Source organism: Macaca nemestrina, chromosome 12, assembly GCF_043159975.1.
Source record: "Macaca nemestrina isolate mMacNem1 chromosome 12, mMacNem.hap1, whole genome shotgun sequence".
Classification (NCBI taxonomy): domain Eukaryota; kingdom Metazoa; phylum Chordata; class Mammalia; order Primates; family Cercopithecidae; genus Macaca; species Macaca nemestrina.
In genome coordinates, this window is record NC_092136.1 from 8,433,213 (window position 1) to 8,454,097 (window position 20,885).

The window sequence follows — 20,885 nt, forward strand, 5'->3', positions numbered from 1 at the left end:
GGCTGACGTGGGAGGATCACCTGAGCCAGGAGGTCAAGGCTGCAGCCAGCCATGATCGTACCACTGCACTCCACCCTGGGCGACACAGCGAGACCTTGTCTTAAAAAAAATAAAAAGGACATTACTAGGCTGGTGACCTGCTGGTGGTGGCTGCAGAGTCACCAGTGGTGGTGGTGGAGAGGCTTCCCTCAGCAATGATTTAGTGGGGTGGGATGGAGGTGGGGCTGGGCCCAGAGGAACTGACCCCCTTTGTACCATTGAGTGAAGCCAGTAAACCTGCCCCACCCCAGGCATACTCCCTTCTATGAGGTACTGCCCAGCCCGGTGAGCAAGCGTGCCCACTGCTTATCAAGGCGGAAGGCAGGACTCATCAGCTTGTAGTCAATGCAGTGCCTGCAACAAAGCTGCTCCAATCCAGAACGCAGCCTGGGGAGAAATATGTCTGAAGTCACCATAGCTGTCTCGTCTGCAAAGTGACTTCTCGGAGGGTTACCTGACCTCGGCCCTACTGCAAAGGAATCATCACTGTGGGGTCCAGAACCTCAGGTGGGTGTCAGGGCCATCCGTGGGCACTGCAGGAGTACTCTTCTGTGGACAGAGTTCACATGTCACCCTCGCTGCAGGAAAGTGTCACCTACGGGTGCAGACATCCATGGAAGTGACGTATCTGCTGCCTACTTTGGTGCAAGGAAGCACGCAGGGTGACACAGAGGCCTCCACGCAGCCTGGTGTCTGTCATCTTGCCGGCTGTGCTGTTTGGGCCTGGCCCTCTTTTGGGCCTGCCTGAAGGTCAGCCACCCTGTCCAGAGCTTCTCCTGAGCCCCTCGAGGACTCACAGACTGTGCCTGGCCCCTTCAAGGGAGCAGGGAGCCAGCAGCTGCCATCCTTTCTGGGTAGAGGTGGGAAGGAGCCGGGCTGTGTTTGGGTCTGGGGTAGGCAGAGCCTCTGCTGGCCAGCCACTCCCTCAAGGCTGCTGTGTTTACAGAGAAGCAAACCAGGTGTTGTTCCTAACACTGGGTCCCACAAGAAGACAGTTCTTTTTTTTTTTTTTTTGTGACGGAGTCTCGCCCTGTCACCCAGGCTGGAGTGCAGTGGCCGGATCTCAGCTCACTGCAAGCTCCGCCTCCCGGGTTCACGCCATTCTCCTGCCTCAGCCTCCCGAGTAGCTGGGACTACAGGTGCCTGCCACCTCGCCCGGCTAGTTTTTTGTATTTTTTAGTAGAGACGGGGTTTCACCATGTTAGCCAGGATGGAAGAAGACAGTTCTAACCTCGTCCTTCCCATACACTCCCTGAGAGCCATTCCTGTCCCTTCCACATTCCAGAGCACGACGGGTGGGCACCCCTGGGCCTGACTCGGCTCCCTCAGGCTCTTCTCCCTACCTTCCACGTCCTGGTGTGGGGGTGGTGACAGCCGTGGCTCTGCAGACCACAGGATCTGGCCTATATGTGACCATTTAACAGAGTACATGTCCCTAGGCCTATATTTCCCTTAATTCCTCCCTCGAGCCCCCTAGCTCCCAACTGTAGCATTTAACTGGGCTGGGGCTGGGTAGGGTTGCTCTGTCCTGGGGGTGGCCAGGGACTCATCCAGTGCTTATAAATAAGGCCACAACTCAAAGAAAAAAAAATAGACATTAGGACAGTTGGGGTCTAAAATGAGGTGGAAGTGATGCATCGGTGTACTTTTCCCGATGTCCTGGGTGGCGTTATGTGGGAGAACGCCCTTGTTTGCACGAAACACACACTTAGTTGGGGCAGTACAGAATCCCCTTGTCCAATGATTGTCAAATGCCTCAAAGGGAACACTTTGTATTGCTTGCAACTTTTTCTGTGGGTTCTAAACAGTATCACAGTTTTGGAAACTCTTTTTAGCAATCTCTGCATTGTCAGGGTCCTCAGCCCCACCCTGCTCTCCATTGTCCACGTGGCTGCTGGTGGATCTCTCTGGGAACTCTAGCCAATTAGTCCTGCTCCTCCGGGACTCTTACTGCGAAATCCCCACTTTCCTGGGACCAGCCTGTCCCTCCCACCCATGGCACTGGAGCCCAGAGACCCCACACCAGCAAAGCCAGGTCCTCACCCTGGTTGTCACCTTCAGCCACTGCCCAATGTACACCTGGGCTGAGCCCTTCTTGAGGAAGCCAAGGGACAATGACAGGACCAGCTGGGGAAGGCAGGGCAGGAAACTAAAGCCCCGGGGCAATCGTGGGTTTGGCACTGAGGGGCGCCAGGGACCACGCTGTAGGATGAATGGGGGCGAATCTGCCTACCAGGCCGTGCTCCTGAGGCCTGCGTCCACTGTACAGAAGGGCACCTTTTCCCAGGTCCACAGGGAGCCCGTGCTGGCAGGGCCTGCCTGGGCCCTCCAGAGCATCTCTGAATTGTGGAGGAAGAGGCAGGACCCTGTCTGGGGCTGGGTGGGGCAGGTTTGGGGCCACAGGCTGAGGCTTGGAGGAGCCTGGAGGACCTGGGTAGGATGTGGGCACAGGAAGGGGCAGGCCCGAAGAGCAAGAGGAGGACCCTGTCCTGGCCTTGCTCAAAACCAAGGCCACACAGCACTGGACCACTGGCCTATGGGCTGGGGTCAGCATCACCAACCCGGAAGGCCCATCCGGAGGAGAGATGGGCCCTGGGAGGGCAGGAGCTGGGCCTCCTCCCATCCTTCACACCTGGCTATGCCCTTGCGCAGTGGCTGCTTGCTCTTAGGACCAAGCCCCACAGGCCCAGGTAGCCTGTCCGGCTTTGCTCTGGGTTCTTAAGACAGTGCTTGCCAATGCTAAGCACATTTTTGTTGAAGTTGTGGAAGGATTGGTCCTCAACTATACAGTAGGGTGGCCCTAGAAGTCTGAGATCACGCCCCCCTCCCCCCGCCATTTTGTAGGTGAGACAGACTTGATGACCTGCCCCAGGTCATCCTTCCCAGTGAAGGGAAACGCAGAGGACAAACATAAGCACCCTCTCCTCCCTGAGTGCCACCCGCCTGGCTCCTGAGGTCCTAGCTGAGGGCTCACTGACCCTCAGGGCAGCCTTTGAGCCACCACTGCCCCTCAGGTACTTGAGGGCAGGGGAAGCACTGTTGGTGTCTGGCTACTGAGCAGCAGAGCTGGGAAGCCTCCTTGAGTTCTGTCCCCCCGGGCACTCAGGCTTCCAGGGATTTGGTAGTTCCCAGCCACTCCCAGCCCTGGGCACGCGAGCAGGACACAGCTGGGGAGCGGAGTAGAGTATGCCAGGGCAGAGAAGGGAAGTCTCTGGGCTGGGACCAAGAGCCAGAGATGCAGAGAGGAAGCAAGATGGCGCGAATGAGGAGGCCCCTGATTCACCACGTACTCTGCCCCGTTACTAGCGCCAGAAAGTGAGTCAGCCTCAGAGCTGACGCCAGCCTGTTCTACCCCGGCTCCACCTGGGCCCTAGTCCAGGCTGCGGTCATTTTCAGCTGTGACAGCAGCTTTGACAGCCTCCTAAAGGACCATTTCCTGCAGATGTCAAGGTGTGACTTGAACACTAGGCCGGGGCCTGGGGTCCATGCCAGGGACAACTGACTGCCCGGTCCCAACCCTGAAAGCACCTCCTAGGCTTCCTTTATTTTTTTTGAAACAAGGTCTTACTCTGTTGCCCAGGCTGGAGTACAGTGGCACCATCTTGGCTCACTGTTACCTCGACATTCTGGGCTCCAGCGATTCTACTGAGTAGGTGGGATTACAGGCACCCGCCATCACACCATGTTTTTGTTTTTTTTTTTTTTGTATTTTTAGTCAAGATGGGGTTTTGCCATGTTGGTCAGACTAGTCTCGAACTCCTGGCCTCAAGTGATTCACCCACCTCAGCCTCCCAGAGGGCTGGGATTATAGGCGTGTGCCACTGTTCCCAGCTTCCTCCTAGGCTTTTGAAACTGCCCCAAGTCCTAGTCCCAGCCTAGACACCCCAGGACACCCTTCCTGAAGAAGCCCACGAAGCAGCCAAGATGAAAACAGAATCAAGAGTCAGACGTCAAACTACAGAGAATACAGAGCTCGAGGAAGGGCACCCAGAGACTCAGCCCTGCAGCTCCAGCCACACAAAAGCAATAGCGTAAGTGCCAACCGTGCATCTTCAGGCTACTGGGTTTTGCACCTTGTCTACAGTTTTCTCACCCCAAGATTATTTAAAATTTTTTTATTTTTATTTTTTTTTGAGACAGGGTCTGAGTGTCACCCAGGCTAGAGTGCAGTGGCTCAATCAGGGCCCACTGCAGCCTGTCTCCCGGGTTCAAGCGATCCTCCCACCTCAGCATCCCAAGTAGCTGGGACTACAGGCGCTCACCACCACGCCTGGCTAATCTTTGTATTTTTGGCAGAGATGGGGTTTTGCCACGTTACTCAGGTTGGTCTCAAATTCCTGGGCTCAAACGATCCTCCTGCCTCAGCCTCCTAAAGTGCTGTGATTACAAGCGTGAGCCACAGTGCCCAGTTGATTATTTTTTAAAGTTCACAGTTTTCATCAATTTATTTTTTGGTTTCATCTTTAAAATCTTAAAACGTGGGAGCCACCTGGGAAGTATGTGAGTGTACGTGGGGCCGGGCACCAGTGTCCTGGGCACCCAAGGTGGCCGTTTGTCTTTCTATGGATTTGAGGCTCACATGTCCCCCAGCAGCTCGGTCAAGCTCTATCACAGAGTTCAGGCCAAGGATCCCATTGTTCTGGGTCACTGCACGTGGGCAAGTCTCCCAGGAGGCACTGGGCTCAGCCCTCCCCATACCGCGTGCACAAAACACTCCCAGCCCTCCCCGTACCGCGTGCACAAAACACTCCCAGCCCTCCCCGTACCGCGTGCACAAAACACTCCCAGCCCAACCTTGGGAATTTCACTCCTCTAGACACAGACCAGAGTGGCACAGGACAGCCAAGACAGAAGGTGGCACCTGTGCCCTGCCCAAAACCCAATCCCCAGCCCACCAGGCTGGGCAGTCCTGGGCTGCCCTGGGCTCTCTGACAGGGAGAGATTACAGGACAGTGACCTGTGCAGCCCCCGAGGCCAGGAGAGAGCAGGGTGACGAGTTTCTAAAACCGCCTTCCACTTTCTATCAGAGAGCCGGCCCTGCAGAGATGTGACCGACAGCCAGGGGAGAAGGAAGGAGCCTCAGAGGACCCTTCTCGCTCTCTCTTCCGTCGTTTAGTTGTGTCATCTGATGGCCGGATCTCACCTAGCAGGAGTCAGACTCTGTGCCACACCCAACCAAGGATCTAACCCTGGAATCTGTACCACGACCAGGGAGGAAAAAATAAGGAGGGAGCTTTATTTAATATGAAGGTTGCGGCGGGGCCGGGGAGGGAGGGCGCTGTCACTTGGTGATGGTGTTCCTGCAGAGAAGAACAGGGCGTGAGGCTGCAGAGGCGGGCACAGGCCACGCCACCTCTCCCCTCCCCACCCCACACACCCAACCCCACCAGCCACGAGTCACTCACGCGTTCATGCTCTTGCCGCTGCCGCTGAGCACGATGTAGGGGGTCTTCTGAGCCTTCTGCTTCTCCTGGAGCAGGGCCACAGTGCCCAGGGGCGTGTCACTGGAGCTCATCTTCTTCAGGAGCTGCGGGGTCAGGGCCACTCAACAAGGGCTGCAGTAGGCCCCACACACCAGCCACCCCTGCCCCAGCAGGCGCAAGGCCCCCCACGTCCCCAAGAGCACCCACCGCCTCCTCATCCAGCTTCTTCATCCGCCGCTCTGTCTTCATCTTGCCTGAGCCCTTGCCATGGAAGCGGTGGGACAGCTGCCGGAAAGCCTGGGGACACAGGGCATGAGGGGAGCTGCAGAGCCCTGGCTGGGGCCGGAGCCACCTGTGCCCACAAGGTGTGTAGTAACAGGGCGGGTGTTGATTCACCCCAATGCCAGGCCTGGGGTGGTGGGAAGGGGATAGGAAAAGGGCACAGACCCTGGCACTCTGCAGGGCCCCAGCAGAGGCCGGGAGACCAGCTTGGCTAGCAGATGTGCTGCCATGGTGGCAGAGTACAGGGAACCTGGTGACCTGCCACGCAGGGGCGGGGCCTGGATGCTGGGGCTGGAGGGAGACAAACCCCAGAGAGCATGGGGGCAGCTGAGTGGTGGGCAGGAGGGTCGGGCAGCCTACAAGAGTGATGGAAGGGTCTGGATGCTGGAATGGCCCTGCGGGCCAGGAAAGCTGTTGAAGGGTTCACACGGGTGAGGACAGGAGGGCAGAGGTCCCGAGTGCCTGTTGGACCCTCCTGCCTGGCCTGCGAAAGGACTGCTGTGCCCACTAGAGACTAACTGAGGCAGAGCCCTTCTCGGCCCTGAGGGCCCCCTCCCTATCCGTGGCACTTCACCAGGCCCCCGGCCAGAGGCTGATGGAGCCAGGACCCTGGGGCATTGCACGGCCCTGGGCTTGGCCTCCCTGTGGCAGGCTGGGCCTTCGCCTGCAAAAGGCCCTGCTCACCTCCTTGGGTGTGAGTTTCCGGCCCGTCTCATCCACGTATTCGATCTTAACATCAGGTTTGTAGCCGTCCTTCTCCTTGAAGTCCTGTGTGAAGCCTCGGTACTCCTCCCGCCGGCTGTACTTGTCATCGATGGCCCTGGCCCGAGACAGAGGGGGCCTTAGTGTGAGGAGCTGCTGCCTGCTGTGTTCCTGCAGCTCCGAGCTGGCACAGGCCCATCAGCCCTGCACACACCCCGCCACACTCACATCTTATCCTCAATGCAGTACACGGCTGAAGGCAGCGACTTGTTGGGGGCCTTCACCCGGGCCACCTTCTGCACTGTGGTCTCCAGCAGCCCTAGGGACGGAGGGGTTGTGAGACTCCCAACCCCTTGAGGGCCGCAGCTCCAGGGCCGCCTGAGAACGTAGAGCAGGCCCTGCGGGGGCACCTCCCTTTCCTTGTCTCTGGAAAGCCATCAGGCCTGTTCTACACGCAAAGCAAAGATGCCAGAAACGCGCCCCATGCCAAGGGCCACTGGCCAGGGAAATGCAGAGCTGGGGTCCTAACACCAGGGCTCTCTGTGCCACAGCTGGACCAGTTTCAACTCCGCTCTCCTTCCTGGAGCAGGTGTGGAGCCTCAAAGGCAGAGCAGATGGACAGACGCCGGGGTGGAGGGGAAGGAGTGGCTCTGGGCCAGGGAGTTGGCTCCAGCATTGGGACTGAAAGGGGCAGCAGAGGGGACTGGAGGGGACCCTGCCTGCACCTGCCGCACCGCAGGCCCTCACCAGCCCTTTTCCTGCTGCAGCACCCAGGCCCACCCAAGTTAGGGCTGCCCTGAGCTCCCTACCTTTGTTCTGACACAGGAGCAGGGCAGCCGCCAGCCCCCTATTCACGATCGGTTCCTCGTCCAGGATGGTGGTGGAGGAGGCTGAGAACTAGGGGACACGTGACAGAAGTGGTTAGCAGGCCATACCGGCTCTTCTCAGCCCCACCCACTGGTCACCACCCACCAGGCACCAGGCCTCCACAACATTTAATTTCCTCATTTACTCCTCAGATCGCCCTGAGAGGTCTGCAGAGCCCACTCTGGATGAGGAGGCTGAGGCTCTGGACACTGAGCCCAGTGCTCATCTCTAGTTTGAGTGCCACCCCCATGCCCACCCGCCAGCGGCGCAGCCCTCACATCCTGCTGCTGCTTCTCCTCGTCCAGGTTCACTGTGCTCCAGCCGATGTTCTCCTCCCCGTCAGATTCGGAGCCGCCGTTGGCCGAGCGCTCCTCATCCCGTTCAAAGTCCTGGGGCACAAAAGGCCAGGGTTGGTGCAGGCGCCCAGCCAGCCCAGGGAAGTGCAGGGTGGGGCCGCCCCAGACGCACCATGAGCTCCTCCTGTTCCTCGCGGTTGCCAGCCAGCCCGTAGGTGGGGATCTCCCCCAAGGTGCGGCAGAACTCGGACGTGGCGTTGAACACGATGGCCCCCTTCCGCTCAGGATCCTCATCCTCCTCCCAGCCCCGCTGGCGAGACTCCAGCTTCTTCACAATCTCCACCACCTGGGGGAGGGAGCAGCTGTGGGCAAACCCAGCAGTTTCTGGGGTGATGCCATTGAGACCCAAGAACCCAAGGGTCCTCCCTGGCAGCAGCAAGACAGGCCACGCCCACAGCCCATGCGGGCCCAGCTGCTCTCTGCCTCCTGACTCCACTCTGCACCTCTTTCACTGGGGTCACTGTTCTGCTCCAAACCCGTCAATGGGTTTGGATGCCCTTTAAATGAACACCCAACATCCTACAGGGCCTTCCTGACCAGGCCTGTGCCGATCCCCCTCCAAAGCCCCTCGCACACTACCTCAGCCTCAAGCTCCTTCCTCCAGGGTCCCTCCTGCCACTCGCCCCTCCCCCAACAAACCCGTTTCAGGACTCTCTAGACAGCACTTCTAGAACCCGCAGTGCGGTGAGGTGGCCCACTCTTTTGACTTCCCACAGCCTAGCTTCTCGCTTCCTGCTTCACCAAGAAAGCAGGTTCCGTGACATGGGAAGAGAACTCGCTCGTGCTGCCAGCACTGAATCCAGCGACCCCCACACAGGCACCAGCACCCTCTGCTTTCCCTCCTGTCGCAGATGCCCAGCCACACGCAACGATTACCCACTATCTCCCCTCTTAAAAAAACTCCTTCCTCAACCCTGCAGCCCCAACAGCAAACTCCTCACTCCTTAGTGAAGGTTCGAGTCACTATGTCCACTTCTGCATCCCTCTTCCATTTTATATGACATTCATTTTTTTTTTTTTTTTTTTTTTTGAGACGGAGTCTGGCTCTGTCACCCAGGCTGGAGTGCAGTGGCGCGATCTCGGCTCACTGCAAGCTCCGCCTCCCGGGTTTACGCCATTCTCCTGCCTCAGCCTCCCGAGTAGCTGGGACTACAGGCGCCTGCCACCTCGCCCGGCTAGTTTTTTGTATTTTTTAGTAGAGACGGGGTTTCACCGTGTTAGCCAGGATGGTCTCAATCTCCTGACCTCGTGATCCGCCCGTCTCGGCCTCCCAAAGTGCTGGGATTACAGGCTTGAGCCACCGCGCCCGGCCGCGTTTTTTTTTTTTTAGACAGAGTTTCAATCTTGTCACCCAGACTGGAGTGCAATGGCACCATCTCGGCTCACTACAACCTCTGCCTCCCAGGTTCAAGTGATTCTCCTGCCTCAGCCTCCCGAAGTAGCTGGGATTACAGGCGCCCACCACCACGCCCAGCTAATTTTTTTGTACTTTTAGTTGAGATGGGGTTTCACCATGTTGGCCAGGTTGGTCTTGAACTCCTGACCTCAGGTGATCCAACCACCCGCCTCGGCCTCCCAAAGTGCTAAGATTACAGGAGTGAGCCACCACGCCTGGCCTTTTTTGTATTTTTTTTAGTAGAGATGGGGTTTTACCATGTTAGCCAGGATGGTCTCGATCTGCTGACCTCGTGATCTGCCCCCCTCTGCCTCCCAAAAAGCGTTGGGATTACAGGCCACCGTGCCCGGCCACACATTCTCAATTTCTATGTAGTTATATGTTCACTTTTTTCTTCATGGTTTCTTGAAGAAACCCACCCATGGAACCTGTTTCTTCTTTTTTTTTTTTTTTTGAGACAGGATCTTGTTCTATCACCCAGGCTGGAGTGCAGTGGCCCAGTCATAGCTGACTGTAACCTCGAAGTCCTAGACTCAAGCAATTCTCCTGCCACAGCCTCCGGCATCACTGGGGCTTCAGACACATGCCACCATGCCCAGCTAATTAAAAACACATTTTTAGAGATGGGTTTGGCCGGGGGGAGGGGGGGTCTTTCTATGTTGCCCAGGCTGGTCTCGAACTCCTGGCCTCAAGCAATTCTCCTGCCTTGGCTTTGCTAACAACTTAAATCTTTTCTACCAAAAAGTTAGAAATGTAATTTCCTTAGTTTGATTCTGAAATGTTATGTTTTTACTTTGAAGTTCTTAATCTATCTGCAAGGTGTGAGGTACAAACCCAATTTCACTTTTTCCCCAAATAAATAGATAACTGACTGTCCCAAATCCACTCACTGCACTGATAAGCATCTCTTTCCACTGGGACACGGTTCTGTCTCGGGGCCCCTCTGTCTGGTCTCTGTCCTATTAATCTATCCTTACGCAATCCCACACTGCCACAATGCCCCTACTTTATCCAATTTCAGAATCAGTTTGCCAGCTTCGAAAACAGTCCCTACTGGGATTTTTACTGGAATTGCATTTAACCTAGAAACGAACCACATGATATGGACATCTTGACGATATGCTGTCCTATCTAGGAACTATGTACCCCTAAATTCATATGGGGAAGCCCTAACCCCCAGTGACTGTATGTGGACAGAGTACCTTTAGGGAGGTGGAGATTGCAGTGAGCTGATAGGAGCCACTGCGCCCCAACCTGGGCGACAAAGTGGGACGATGTCACAAAACAAAACAATCAAGGATTCTCTCTGTCTTCTCCATCCTTTCTTTCTAGCTCATTGACTGTATTAACCTCAATCTAGTAATTCTTCAACCACATCACGACTCCAGGCCCTGTCCTCATACCCATCACTCTCTGTTATGTCCCTCAGTACCCAGTTTAGACTCGGGGGAAATCAACAGAACCTCTCCTTTGTGAAACGCTTAACTGCCTTGTCCCTCCTCCCTAGAAAACCCAATCCTCAATCCCACCATCTACCGCTTCAGGGCATTAATCCCACCATCCCCCTCCTCAGCTCATTAATCCCACCATCCTCCTCCTCAACTCATTAATCCCACCATCCCCCTCCTCAGCAGCCCATTAATCTCACCATCCTCCTCCTCAACTCATTAATCCCACCATCCCCCTCCTCAGCTCATTAATCCCACCATCCTCCTCCTCAACTCATTAATCCCACCATCCCCCTCCTCAGCAGCCCATTAATCTCACCATCCTCCTCCTCAATTCATTAATCCCACCATCCCCCTCCTCAGCAGCCCATTAATCCCACCATCCTCCTCCTCAACTCATTAATCCCACCATCCCCCTCCTCAGCAGCCCATTAATCCCACCATCCTCCTCCTCAACTCATTAATCCCACCATCCCCCTCCTCAGCAGCCCATTAATCCCACCATCCTCCTCCTCAACTCATTAATCCCACCATCCTCCTCCTCAGCAGCCCATTAATCCCACCATCCTCCTCCTCAGCTCATTAATCCCACCATCCTCCTCCTCAGCAGCCCATTAATCCCACCATCCTCAACTCATTAATCCCACCATCCCCCTCCTCAGCAGCCCATTAATCTCACCATCCTCCTCCTCAGCTCATTAATCCCACCATCCTCCTCCTCAGCTCATTAATCCCACCATCCTCCTCCTCAACTCATTAATCCCACCAATCCCCCTCCTCAGCAGCCCATTAATCTCACCATCCTCCTCCTCAGCCCATTAATCCCACCATCCCCCTCCTCAGCCCATTAATCCCACCATCCCCCTCCTCAGCCCATTAATCCCACCATCCCCACTGCCTGGCAGGCCTGCTCTTCTCCAGTGGTATGTCTGCCCACCACTCTCCAGAACAGCATCTCCCGTCTCTTTGCACCGCCACCCCTGCCACCTCGTCACTCGAAAACACCGGAACAATCAGACATGGGCTGCCTTGACTTCCCCTAACCAAGGTCACCACAGCTGCTGTGCCCTCCCCACCTTCCCTCCCGAAATACATGACGACACGAGCTGGCTTCACTCAAGCCCACCCTCCATTTGTACTCTAGGCTCCACCACTGCCTGCCAAAATCTTTTTCCTCTTCCGTCATAAATTTGTCTCCCCCACATACTCTAGAATCTCCATTAGTCAGAAAAAGGCTCCTTTGCGGGTGTGAAACTTGACTGGATGCTGCTTACAACAAAAAATTAAAAAGACATTTTGGGGGATAACTGGAAAGTCTGGGCATGCGAGCTGCTGTTTTACAGCATTTATGGGCTTGTTAGGGCAGTGTGCTTATGCGGGAGAAGGCCCTGATTTCGCGAGATGCCTGCTGAAGTAGTTAAGGATGCAGTGTCATGATATCTACAACTTGCAGTGGTCAGCAAAAAAAGAAGAGAAAGAAAAGAACTGTAACAATATTTATAATTACTGACTCTAGAAGACAAAGGTGTTCACTGTGACAGGCTTTCCACTTTTCTGCCTGCACAGTGTGTGGGGTGTGGCTCATATGTTTAAAAAACCTTCTAGGTGGCCAGGCGCGGTGGCTCATGCCTGTAATCCCAGCACTTTGGGAGGCTGAGGCAGGTATATCATGAGGTCAGGAGTTTGAGACCAGCCTGACCAACATGGTGAAACCCCGTTCCTTCTAAAAATACAAAAATCAGCTGGGTGTAGCGGTGTGCACCTGTAGTTCCAGCTACTCAGGAGGCTGAGACAGGAGAATTGCTTGAGCCCGGGAGGTGGAGGTTGCAGTGAGCCGAGATCGTGACACTGCACTCCAGCCTGGCAACAGAGCAAGACTCCGTCTCAAAAAACAACAACAACAAAAACTTTCTAGGCTAGACCAGGCCTGGTGGCTCAAGCCTGTAACCCCAGTACTTTGGGAGGTGGAGGCGAGAGGATCGTTTGAGCTCAGGAATTTAAGACCAGCCTGAGCAACACACTGAGACCCTCTACAAAAATTTTACAAATTTGCCAGGTGTGGTGGCACATGTCTGTGCTCTCAGCTACTTAAGAGGCTGAGGCAGGAGGATCCCTTGAGCCCGGGAGTTCAAGGCTGCAGTGAACTATGATCACGCCACTGCACTCCAGCCTGGGCAACAGAACGAGACCTTGTTTCTTAAAACAACAACAACAGAAACAACTTCCTAGGTGAGTCTAATGTTCAGGCAGGCTAAGATCCATGGGACTAATACCCTTATGTTCATTTCAGTCATAAAACAACCCTGTCAGCCTATCACCCCATTTATCTGTTCGTTTTTAGAGCCAGGCCATGCAAACTATGTCCCACCACCTGTTCTTAGAAATAAAGTGTTACTGGAACCCAGTCATGCCCACTCACTTAGAGACTGTCTTGGGTGTTTTCCCTACAACAGCAGAGCACCCAAGGTGCCGGACAGAGACCATATGCCCTTAAACCTCAAATATGTCCTCTCCAGTCCTTTAAACCTCAAATACGTCCTCTCCAGCCCTTTAAACCTCAAATACGTCCTCTCCAGTCCGGACCGGCCTCCGTCCCGGGTGCAGCCCTCACTTCCTCAACTCCCCTGTCCTCCCGGTCCTCAATCCACTGCAACTGTCCCCTCTTTGCCTACCAGTGGTATCAGAAGCCTCCCTCCCTTGCTCCCTCTCCTGGACACCCTTTCTTGGCTTCTTCCTAGGTGAGAAGTGTGGGGTCGGGCTAAAAATGTGGCCTCTGGAATGACGGAGGTGACAGAACCTCCCTCATAGGGTGTTGCTGGGAGGATGGAATGAATCAGCAAACACAGAGCAGGCGGGCAGTGCCTGGCACACTATGCCTGTGGGGCAGCGATGACCATGGGCTCAAGGCTCCCCCTGCATTGGCCTCCTGACCTCTCCGTCTCAGCTCACACCACCCCCTCACTCTCTGCTCTGCTCCAGCCTCCCTGGCCCTCAGGCACTCTAAGGTCTCTTCTCCTGAGATACCTGCTGGTTGATCTACCACCTAAACGCCAGCCTGTCACCTGCTGCCACCCCTAATCCCCCGCAAGGCTGGCTCTTCTGTGTGACTCAAGTCTCAGCTGAACTAGTACCCTGGAAAGGTCTTCCCCGCACTCCCCCGTCTAAGATCCCAACCCCAGCACATTATATTGGCCTACTGAGTGCCCAGCTCCTGTCACCATCAGAAATTACCGTTCCTGCGTTCACCAGGTCACTGCTGCTCCCTAAGCTCTCCCCCACACACTCTAGAAAGCCACTTCCCTGAGTCCAGGGCCCCGTGGCTGTCCTGTTCACCAATGACCTTCTCGGCCCAAGAACAATGCACTACTCACAGCAGGCATTCAACAAACATGCACAGGAAGAGAGAGGCAAGGAAAGGATCCCCTACTAAAGCAGGCATCTAAAAACTTTTGCAAAACATGATTTTTAAACAGAAAACATGACTTTAACCAGGGCTGGTCGCAGTGGCTCACACCTGTAATCTTAGCATTTTTGGAGGCCGAGGCAGGCAGATTATGAGGTCAGGAGTTGGAGACCAGCCTGGCCAACACGGTGAAACCCCGTCTCTACTAAAAATACAAAAATTAGCCGGGTGTGGTGGCAGGTGCCTGTAATCCCAGCCACTCAGGAGGCTAAGGAATGAGAATCACTTGAACCAGGGAGGCGGAGGCTGCAGTGAGCCAAGGCCACGCCATTGCACTCCAGCCTGGGCGACAGAGCAAAACACTTGTCTCAAAAAAAAACAAAACCCAGAAAACAAAAAACAAATGGAAAAGAGGCTTCAGACAGGAATGTGGCTGTTGCCCATGACACATGTGCTCGTGAGGACAGGTGACTGCTGACGCACTGGTAGCCCCAGGCCTGCCCATGCCCAGCCTCACCTTCTCGCCACTGTCTCGCAGCTGCTGCAGCTGCTGTAACTGTCGCAGCCGGCGTCCCTTCTCCAGCTGCTTCTGCAGCTCCAGCTCCGCCTCGTCCTCCTCCAGCACCTGCGGGGACCCCGGCTGTGGAGCTCCACCTTCCTCTGGGGGATACACAGGGGATGCCTGCTCAGACAATCTCCTCCATCCCGGGGCTCCTGTCCCTGCCCCCTCCCACCCCCTGGCCAGGCCCTCACCCTCATCACTGATGTCCATGTTCTCCACTCGGGTGTCATCCGACGGCAGGGGCTGAGGCACGGGCTCCTTCTCCTCCTCCACCTCAGACACTCGGCGGCGACCCCGTCCCCGCAGTCTGAGGGAAGGAGGCCTCTCTGGTGAGCACCGGCCCCCGGGACACCCCAGCCCAGCCCTCTCGCCCCACCATGGTGTCCAAGCCCACCTGGAACCAAAGTCCCCATCCTGAGTCTGGTCCCCGAGAGGCAACAGGTCATCCGCCCGCACTACGACCTCCTTCTCCTTCTTGCGGATTTTCCTCACCCTCCGCTTGGTCCTTCTAAAGGCCACCTGAGGGGAAGAGGGAGGCGTGGGGCGGGGCGGGGAAAGGCAGGCCACCACAAGCCCGCGAGGATGAACACTTCTTTGGTGTTCTGTGCTAGCCAGTGTCCTGAGCACTTCTCACACATGAGCAACATGTGGGGTGGTTACTATCTCCCTTCCACTGGTGATTAGGGAAACTGGGGCACAGAGAGGTTAAGTACCTTCCCCAAGGTCGCCCAGCTCCTAGGTGGGAAAGCCGGGCAGTCTGGCTCCAGAGTCCTGCTCTTACCCACTGAGCAAGACGCCTACTACACCAGCTGACTACCTCACGTTCACACAGTCACTCTGCGGACAGAATCCACGCACACCTTTCCAGTCACCCCTCACCCACACTGTCACTCATCCTCACAGCAACCTCAGGAGGTGGCTCCTATCACTGCCACTCCAGATGGGGCGCCCCAGGCTCACAGTTAAATGGCTTACCCAAGGCACAAGCTGGCAGTATGGCAGAGCAGAAACACCAACTGGGGCCCATCTGGCTCAGCAGCCCTGACCCGTCAACACCTGGTGCCTCCCCAGGTTGCCATTTACTGCTTGCCCATGAGGCCAAGCGCTTTGTGAACAGAAATACTTGCCCTCTCTTCCCAGTGCCTGCGGGCAGCACAGGAGCCCCAAGGGGAGGGAGAATCATGACCCCAAGTACAAGGCGCAAGAGGGCTCACCATCTCCTCGGGTGTGAGGTACTCGGAGGCCAGCCGGGGCCCCACCGTGCTCAGGGACTGAGCCTGCAGCCGCAGCTTGGCCCGGATCTCCTCCAACTCCCGTTCCCGCAGGCCATCGGCCATGCCCCCCTGCTCCAAGCGGAAGGAATGCGGCTGCTCCCCCTCAAGCTCTTCGTCGTACTTGGACAGGATAGAGCGAGGTTTTTGCTGCAAGGTAAGAGGTACAGGTTGGGACCCAGGGTGGCTCCTGAAAAGCCACTGAGCCACCACCTCCTCAGAGCCCCTATTCCCGACATTCTCCACCCCAGCCCCCGCCGCCCAGCCTGCTTGGGCCGTGCCTGCGCCAGGTCGTCCACACTCTCGTCCTCGGCATAAGGCAGGTAGTCGGGCTTCTTCTTCCGCAGCTCCACATTCTTCTCTGCCCGCTCCTTATCCACCAGGTTCACGTTCACCAGCACGTCCTCCTCCTCCTGCAGCACGCCTGTGGGCAGCACAGAGCAGTGGCCATTCACACTTGTCCACAACTCAGCAGAGGCTGTGCCCCGACCCAAGGCACCCAGCTCGCGTCACCTTTGTCCTTAAGGGTGAGGATCATGGTCTCCCCTTCTCGGAAGGAATCAATGGCATGCTCCACGGTGAGGCCCTGCAGGTCCCGGGCACTGTACAGGTCCTAACAGAAGAATCAGGCGAGTAAAGAACCTCCCTCCATGCGCCCAACCTTGGGATTCCAGCATCAAGGCCGCCAGTGTGCCCTGCACCACCCACCCCGGCTGCTGCAGCCTCACCTGCCGTCTCTGCCCGAACTCCTCCTCTACCAGAGTGCTGACACCAAACTCTTGGTCCATCTCCTCCAGTAACTTTGCCTATGGGACAGGGAGGGGTGACCTAGGACCTCAGGCCACTCAGCACCACCAGAAAACACTCAGGGCTCTACCAAGCGGAGTGCAAAAAGAGCAGGCCTTGCAGGAAAGTTGCTGAGAATCCAAAGCGGATGCTACCAACCACAGCCCATCCCCTCTCCGAACCCCGTCTCACCTCTCTGGGGTCGACCCCCTGCCTCAGTGCCCAGTCAGGCCAGCAAAAGCACTGGGCAACCACCCCATGCTGCCCAGGTGCTCACCCTCTTCTCTGCCAGGTCTTTCTCCTTCTGCAGCTGCCGGCTCCTCTCGATCCAGGCTGCAGTGTCGTCCAGCCAGGGATCATCCTCTCCTAGGGTCTTTATCTTCCTGAAGAGGGGAGAAAGTGATGCTCCAGGAGCCCAGCTCCTGCTCCCAACCCCACTCAAAAGGCAGCCAAGGATGGTGGCCTCCCCAGCCCTTCCCTTGCCTGCCCTGGCCAGGACCCCTCACCCCAGCTTTTGGTTCAGCAGGCGCTTCTCCTTGGCAGCCGCCAGCTTCTCCCGCAGCTCCTCTCGCTGTCGCAAGGCCATAGGATTGATGACATCGGCTGTCACGGGCTCCTCCTTGGTGCCCGCCTCTGGAAGGGGGGCCCAGACGTGAGGCTATGCCCGCCCATGGCTGGTGGGGAGAGGAGGGAGCCACTCACCCTGCCCCCTTCCAGCTCAGGGGGCCAGAAGGGGTCAGGACAGGAAGGAACAATCCTTCACCTCCCTGCTCCCACTTCGTCCCCACACTCCTGGCCAACCCATGCAGCACGACAGGACCCTCTGTGGCTTCCAAAGCTCCTCAAATTGTGCTTTAAAGAAAAACAACAGACCCACCCCCGCACAGCCCAGTTTGCAGCAAGCGTGCACATCTTCCAGTCCATCTAACAACACCTCACAGCCAGAGTGAGTATGCGACGGCCACGGCTCTAACTCAGAAAACAAGCAGAGCCCCAGGTCCACATTAGAACAGCAAGAAGGGACCTCGTGCCTTCCGGCAAATATGCATGTGTAAGACCACTAAACCGTGCTGAACCTGCCCTCTAATCCCACCTTCTTCAAAGACCCCTTCAGCTGGCCCTCTCCCCCAAACCCCATCCTCAGCCCCATACTCACCCTTCTTGATGGCATTGACCTCCAAGGGTTTCAGCCCCAACTTTGCCCGGAGTTTACTGAGAACAAGAGATACAAGTGTTAGGGGCTATCAAAGGATACAAGTGTTAGGGGCTATCAAAGACACAGGGCGCCATGTGCATTTCCAAACAGACAGGAGAAGAAACAGGGTGGGAGTGAGCGGTCCCAAACACACGGTCTGCCCCAGGAAGCCTAGGACACTGGGAAGGGCCCTGGCCTCCAAAGCAGGAAACATGGGCGCCAGCCTGGTCTGCATCTAACCGGGTGAATGCCACTTTACTCTTAGGTATTAGTTTCCTCTTCTATAACTCTACTGTTGGCTAAGATGATCTATACAACCTTTCCAACTCCAATTAGCACACTTTCATGTGAGAAAGCCTCCCAGCAGGGCTGGCCCCAGAGCCACCTATCTTAGAAAAACAAAGTGGAAACAAGGGAGACAGTACTCACTTGGTCTCCTCAATGCTGAGTGAGGAGGCATCGCCTGAGCTAGTTTTGGAGCTGGCAGCTGGAAGAAGAAGAAGCATGGCTCAGGAGCTGAACATAGGGCCAACAAGCCAGCATCATTGCCTCCAACTGCAGGATCAAAGATGAGGGCCCCTCACCAGCACCTGGGCCTGATGAAACACCAGAAAACAGCAGCTTCTTCCACCCAAGCTCCCCAGCAGCTCCTCTGCCCGAGTCCAGTCTCAGAGCCCTGCCTCTTCTGCGCACCTTCCTATCCTGACCCAAGAGATCCAAACTGCTACAGTCACCATTCTGCCCTCTCTTTTTTTCTTTCATTTTTTTTTTTTTAAGAGACAAGGTCTCTTAAAGAGATGGAGCAAGACTTTGTCTCAAAAAAAAAAAAAACACCTCTTCCTTTCCTGCATTCCCATCGTGTATCTTAAAGGCTCCACTCTCCACCTGGGCCCTGGATCCCAATCTCTCCAGGCTCCCCAAAGTCACCAGTCTCCTTCATTTCTAATCTAACGGGTTCTTTTCAGTTCTGGTTTTCCTTGATCTCCTGTGGTATATGGGACTGCTGATCACTCCCTCCTTCTAACAATACTCTATTTCCAAAGTTCCCATGACACAAAGGTTTTCCTGCCTCTTTGGTTACTCTATCTCCTTTTTTTGGTAACATCTTTCTCTGCCTACTACTAACATAAGGGCATTTCTCAGGTTCTATTCCTGACCCCGGCTTCTCATGTCGCATTCTTTCGCGGGCTTCACTGGCCACCCAGATACACAGATACTGACTCCCAATGGCTTTATCCAGTCCAAACTCTGGATTTCCCTATGCACATAAACCTTGACAACCCCAAAAGTGAATTATCTTCCCCCACCCCGCTCCAAATCTCCTTCTCTTCCCTACTCCTCAATTTCAGTAGAAATGACACCCACTACCTATCTGGCTGCTCAAGCCAAAATTCAAGGAGTCATCCTCAATTCCTTCTCCTTCCCACCCTCATACAAGTACTGAGTTCTGTTCATTCCTCCTCCAAAACACCTCTCCAACCTGTCCACTTCCCTCCACTCCACTGCTGCTGCCTTGGTGCAGGCCACCATCAGCCCTCACCTGGTCTGTAGCCCTCCTGATTTCCTGGTCTCCAATCCTGACTACCTTTGACTAAGTTCTCAATCCAGTAATGTTTACAAAATACGGATCTGAGCAACTCACTCCTCAACTCACAGCCAAGGCTCCCTACTACCTTGTCAAGACAATCTACATTTCTTAACAGAGCCTACAGTACAGGGTCCTTTGCGTTCACATCCCTGCCTATCTTACTCCTTCATTTCTCTACCAGGAGCCCTACACGATTCGTCCAATACGATTCGTCAAATACCAGGTTTTTCTTGCCTCTGCATATGCTGACACTACTTCATTCATTCATTCAACACATTTATTGAGAATCTGTGACTGTACCAGACAACTGAGAAAAACGGAAGCTCTCTATCCTCAAGGAGCCAGGTGGAGACAGTCTACCTCTAATCCCAAACAATCGTAGAAAAGCTTTTTTGAGACAGAGTCTCGCTTTCTTGCCCAGGCTGCAGTGCACTGGCGGGATCGCAGCACACTGCAGCCTCTAACTCCTGGGCTCATGGGATCCCGTAGAAAGACTATTTAATAAGAGTTGATATAGACAGTCTGGGGGTTTCCCGATCCGGAGAGCTTTGCTGACACTGTGCGCACACCCAGACCCGCACGTTCCGGGACCCCTGCCCGACCCGCCCCCTGCGCAGGCCCCGCCTCCTCACCGGCCTCATAGCCGTCATCGCGTTTCTCCCGCTTCACACGCCGCTCCGAGGGCTCTGCCTGGCTGCGCTCCCGCCCGTGCGTGCTGCTCCGGGCCTCAGCTTCGGCCCCGCGCCGCCCGCTCCCGCGCTCGCCCCCACGTTCCCGGCTCCGCTTCCGTCGTTCGCCACCGCTACCGCCACTGCCGCCACTCCGGTGCTTGTGTTTTTTGTGTTCCCGGTGCCGCGGCGGCTGCTCGGTGGCGCCCCCGGTGCCGGCCGCCGCCGTCGTCCCGGTCGCCTCCTTCTCTCCGCGGTGCTTCTTGGACGACCCCATAGTGGCACGTCCACTCCAAGCCCGGCTGCCGCCGAGCCCAGACAACGCAAAATGGGAATACTTCCGGGTCGCTCGGCAGCAGCTGTCGTGTTGCCGGAAACTAAGAGCGGCTGCTTCCGTCGCTCGCCCTGGAGCCGGCCCCAGAGGCTCATGGGAAGACCGGGATCACTGCTCCACTGCACATTCGCGCCGTCGCGGGTCGGGTGGGTTCTTTGAGCCAGTGGTCCCGTTGTGCATGCGCTACTCAAGGGAAGCGGAATTAACCCGGAGATGGGATCCCAGAACTGGAAGGACTTAGAGGGCATTAAGCCAGTGTCTTCGTGGCTGGAAGTTCCTCCCCGGCATCCCTGCGCTTGCACTTCACCGACAACGGGGTGTTCACTACCTCACGGCCTTTCCGTAGACACCTCCCTCCTACAATGGGCGCTCGCTTAGTGGACTCCTAGGGTCGTGGCTTCAACGGGTGTTGTTTTCCCGTTATCTCCAATTCCATAGCCCAGTTTCCGACCCGCTATAACTAGTATCGTTAGGGAACGCTTCCTTCCCACGTTCCCTGGTTTTTTTGTTTTGTTTTTTTCCCTTGAGATAGGATCTCACTCTGTTGCTCAGGCTGGAGTGCAGT

At 55.9% G+C, this 20,885-nt stretch overlaps 1 protein-coding gene across 1 annotated transcript; it reads right to left on the minus strand.

The window, feature by feature from the left end:
* Window positions 1-5,255: 5,255 nt before the first annotated feature.
* Window positions 5,256-20,322, minus strand: LOC105469609 (spliceosome associated factor 1, recruiter of U4/U6.U5 tri-snRNP). The gene is made up of 20 exons (XM_011720897.3): window positions 19,951-20,322; window positions 18,160-18,217; window positions 17,692-17,747; window positions 17,042-17,168; window positions 16,813-16,918; window positions 16,478-16,555; window positions 16,263-16,362; window positions 16,031-16,173; window positions 15,693-15,899; window positions 14,873-14,997; window positions 14,670-14,785; window positions 14,434-14,576; window positions 7,782-7,955; window positions 7,592-7,702; window positions 7,256-7,343; window positions 6,675-6,765; window positions 6,429-6,564; window positions 5,670-5,759; window positions 5,445-5,566; window positions 5,256-5,339 (listed from the first exon to the last, which is right to left on the minus strand). The coding sequence occupies exons 1-20, from the start codon at window positions 20,261-20,263 to the stop codon at window positions 5,321-5,323; spliced, it is 2,403 nt and encodes an 800-aa protein (XP_011719199.1). The 5' UTR covers window positions 20,264-20,322; the 3' UTR covers window positions 5,256-5,320.
* Window positions 20,323-20,885: the final 563 nt, after the last annotated feature.

What these genes read in the sequence shown, in the direction of transcription:
- LOC105469609 (XM_011720897.3), bottom strand. Translation starts at nt 20,263, where the DNA reads ATGGGGTCGTCCAAGAAGCACCGCGGAGAGAAGGAGGCGACCGGGACG. An exon ending in GTGTGGACGACCTGGCGCAG is followed by an intron (nt 15,900 to 16,030) that starts GCACGGCCCAAG and finishes CTTACCTTGCAG; the next exon opens with CAAAAACCTCGCTCTATCCT. An exon ending in TACTGCATTGAGGATAAGAT is followed by an intron (nt 6,565 to 6,674) that starts GTGAGTGTGGCG and finishes GTCTCGGGCCAG; the next exon opens with GGCCATCGATGACAAGTACA.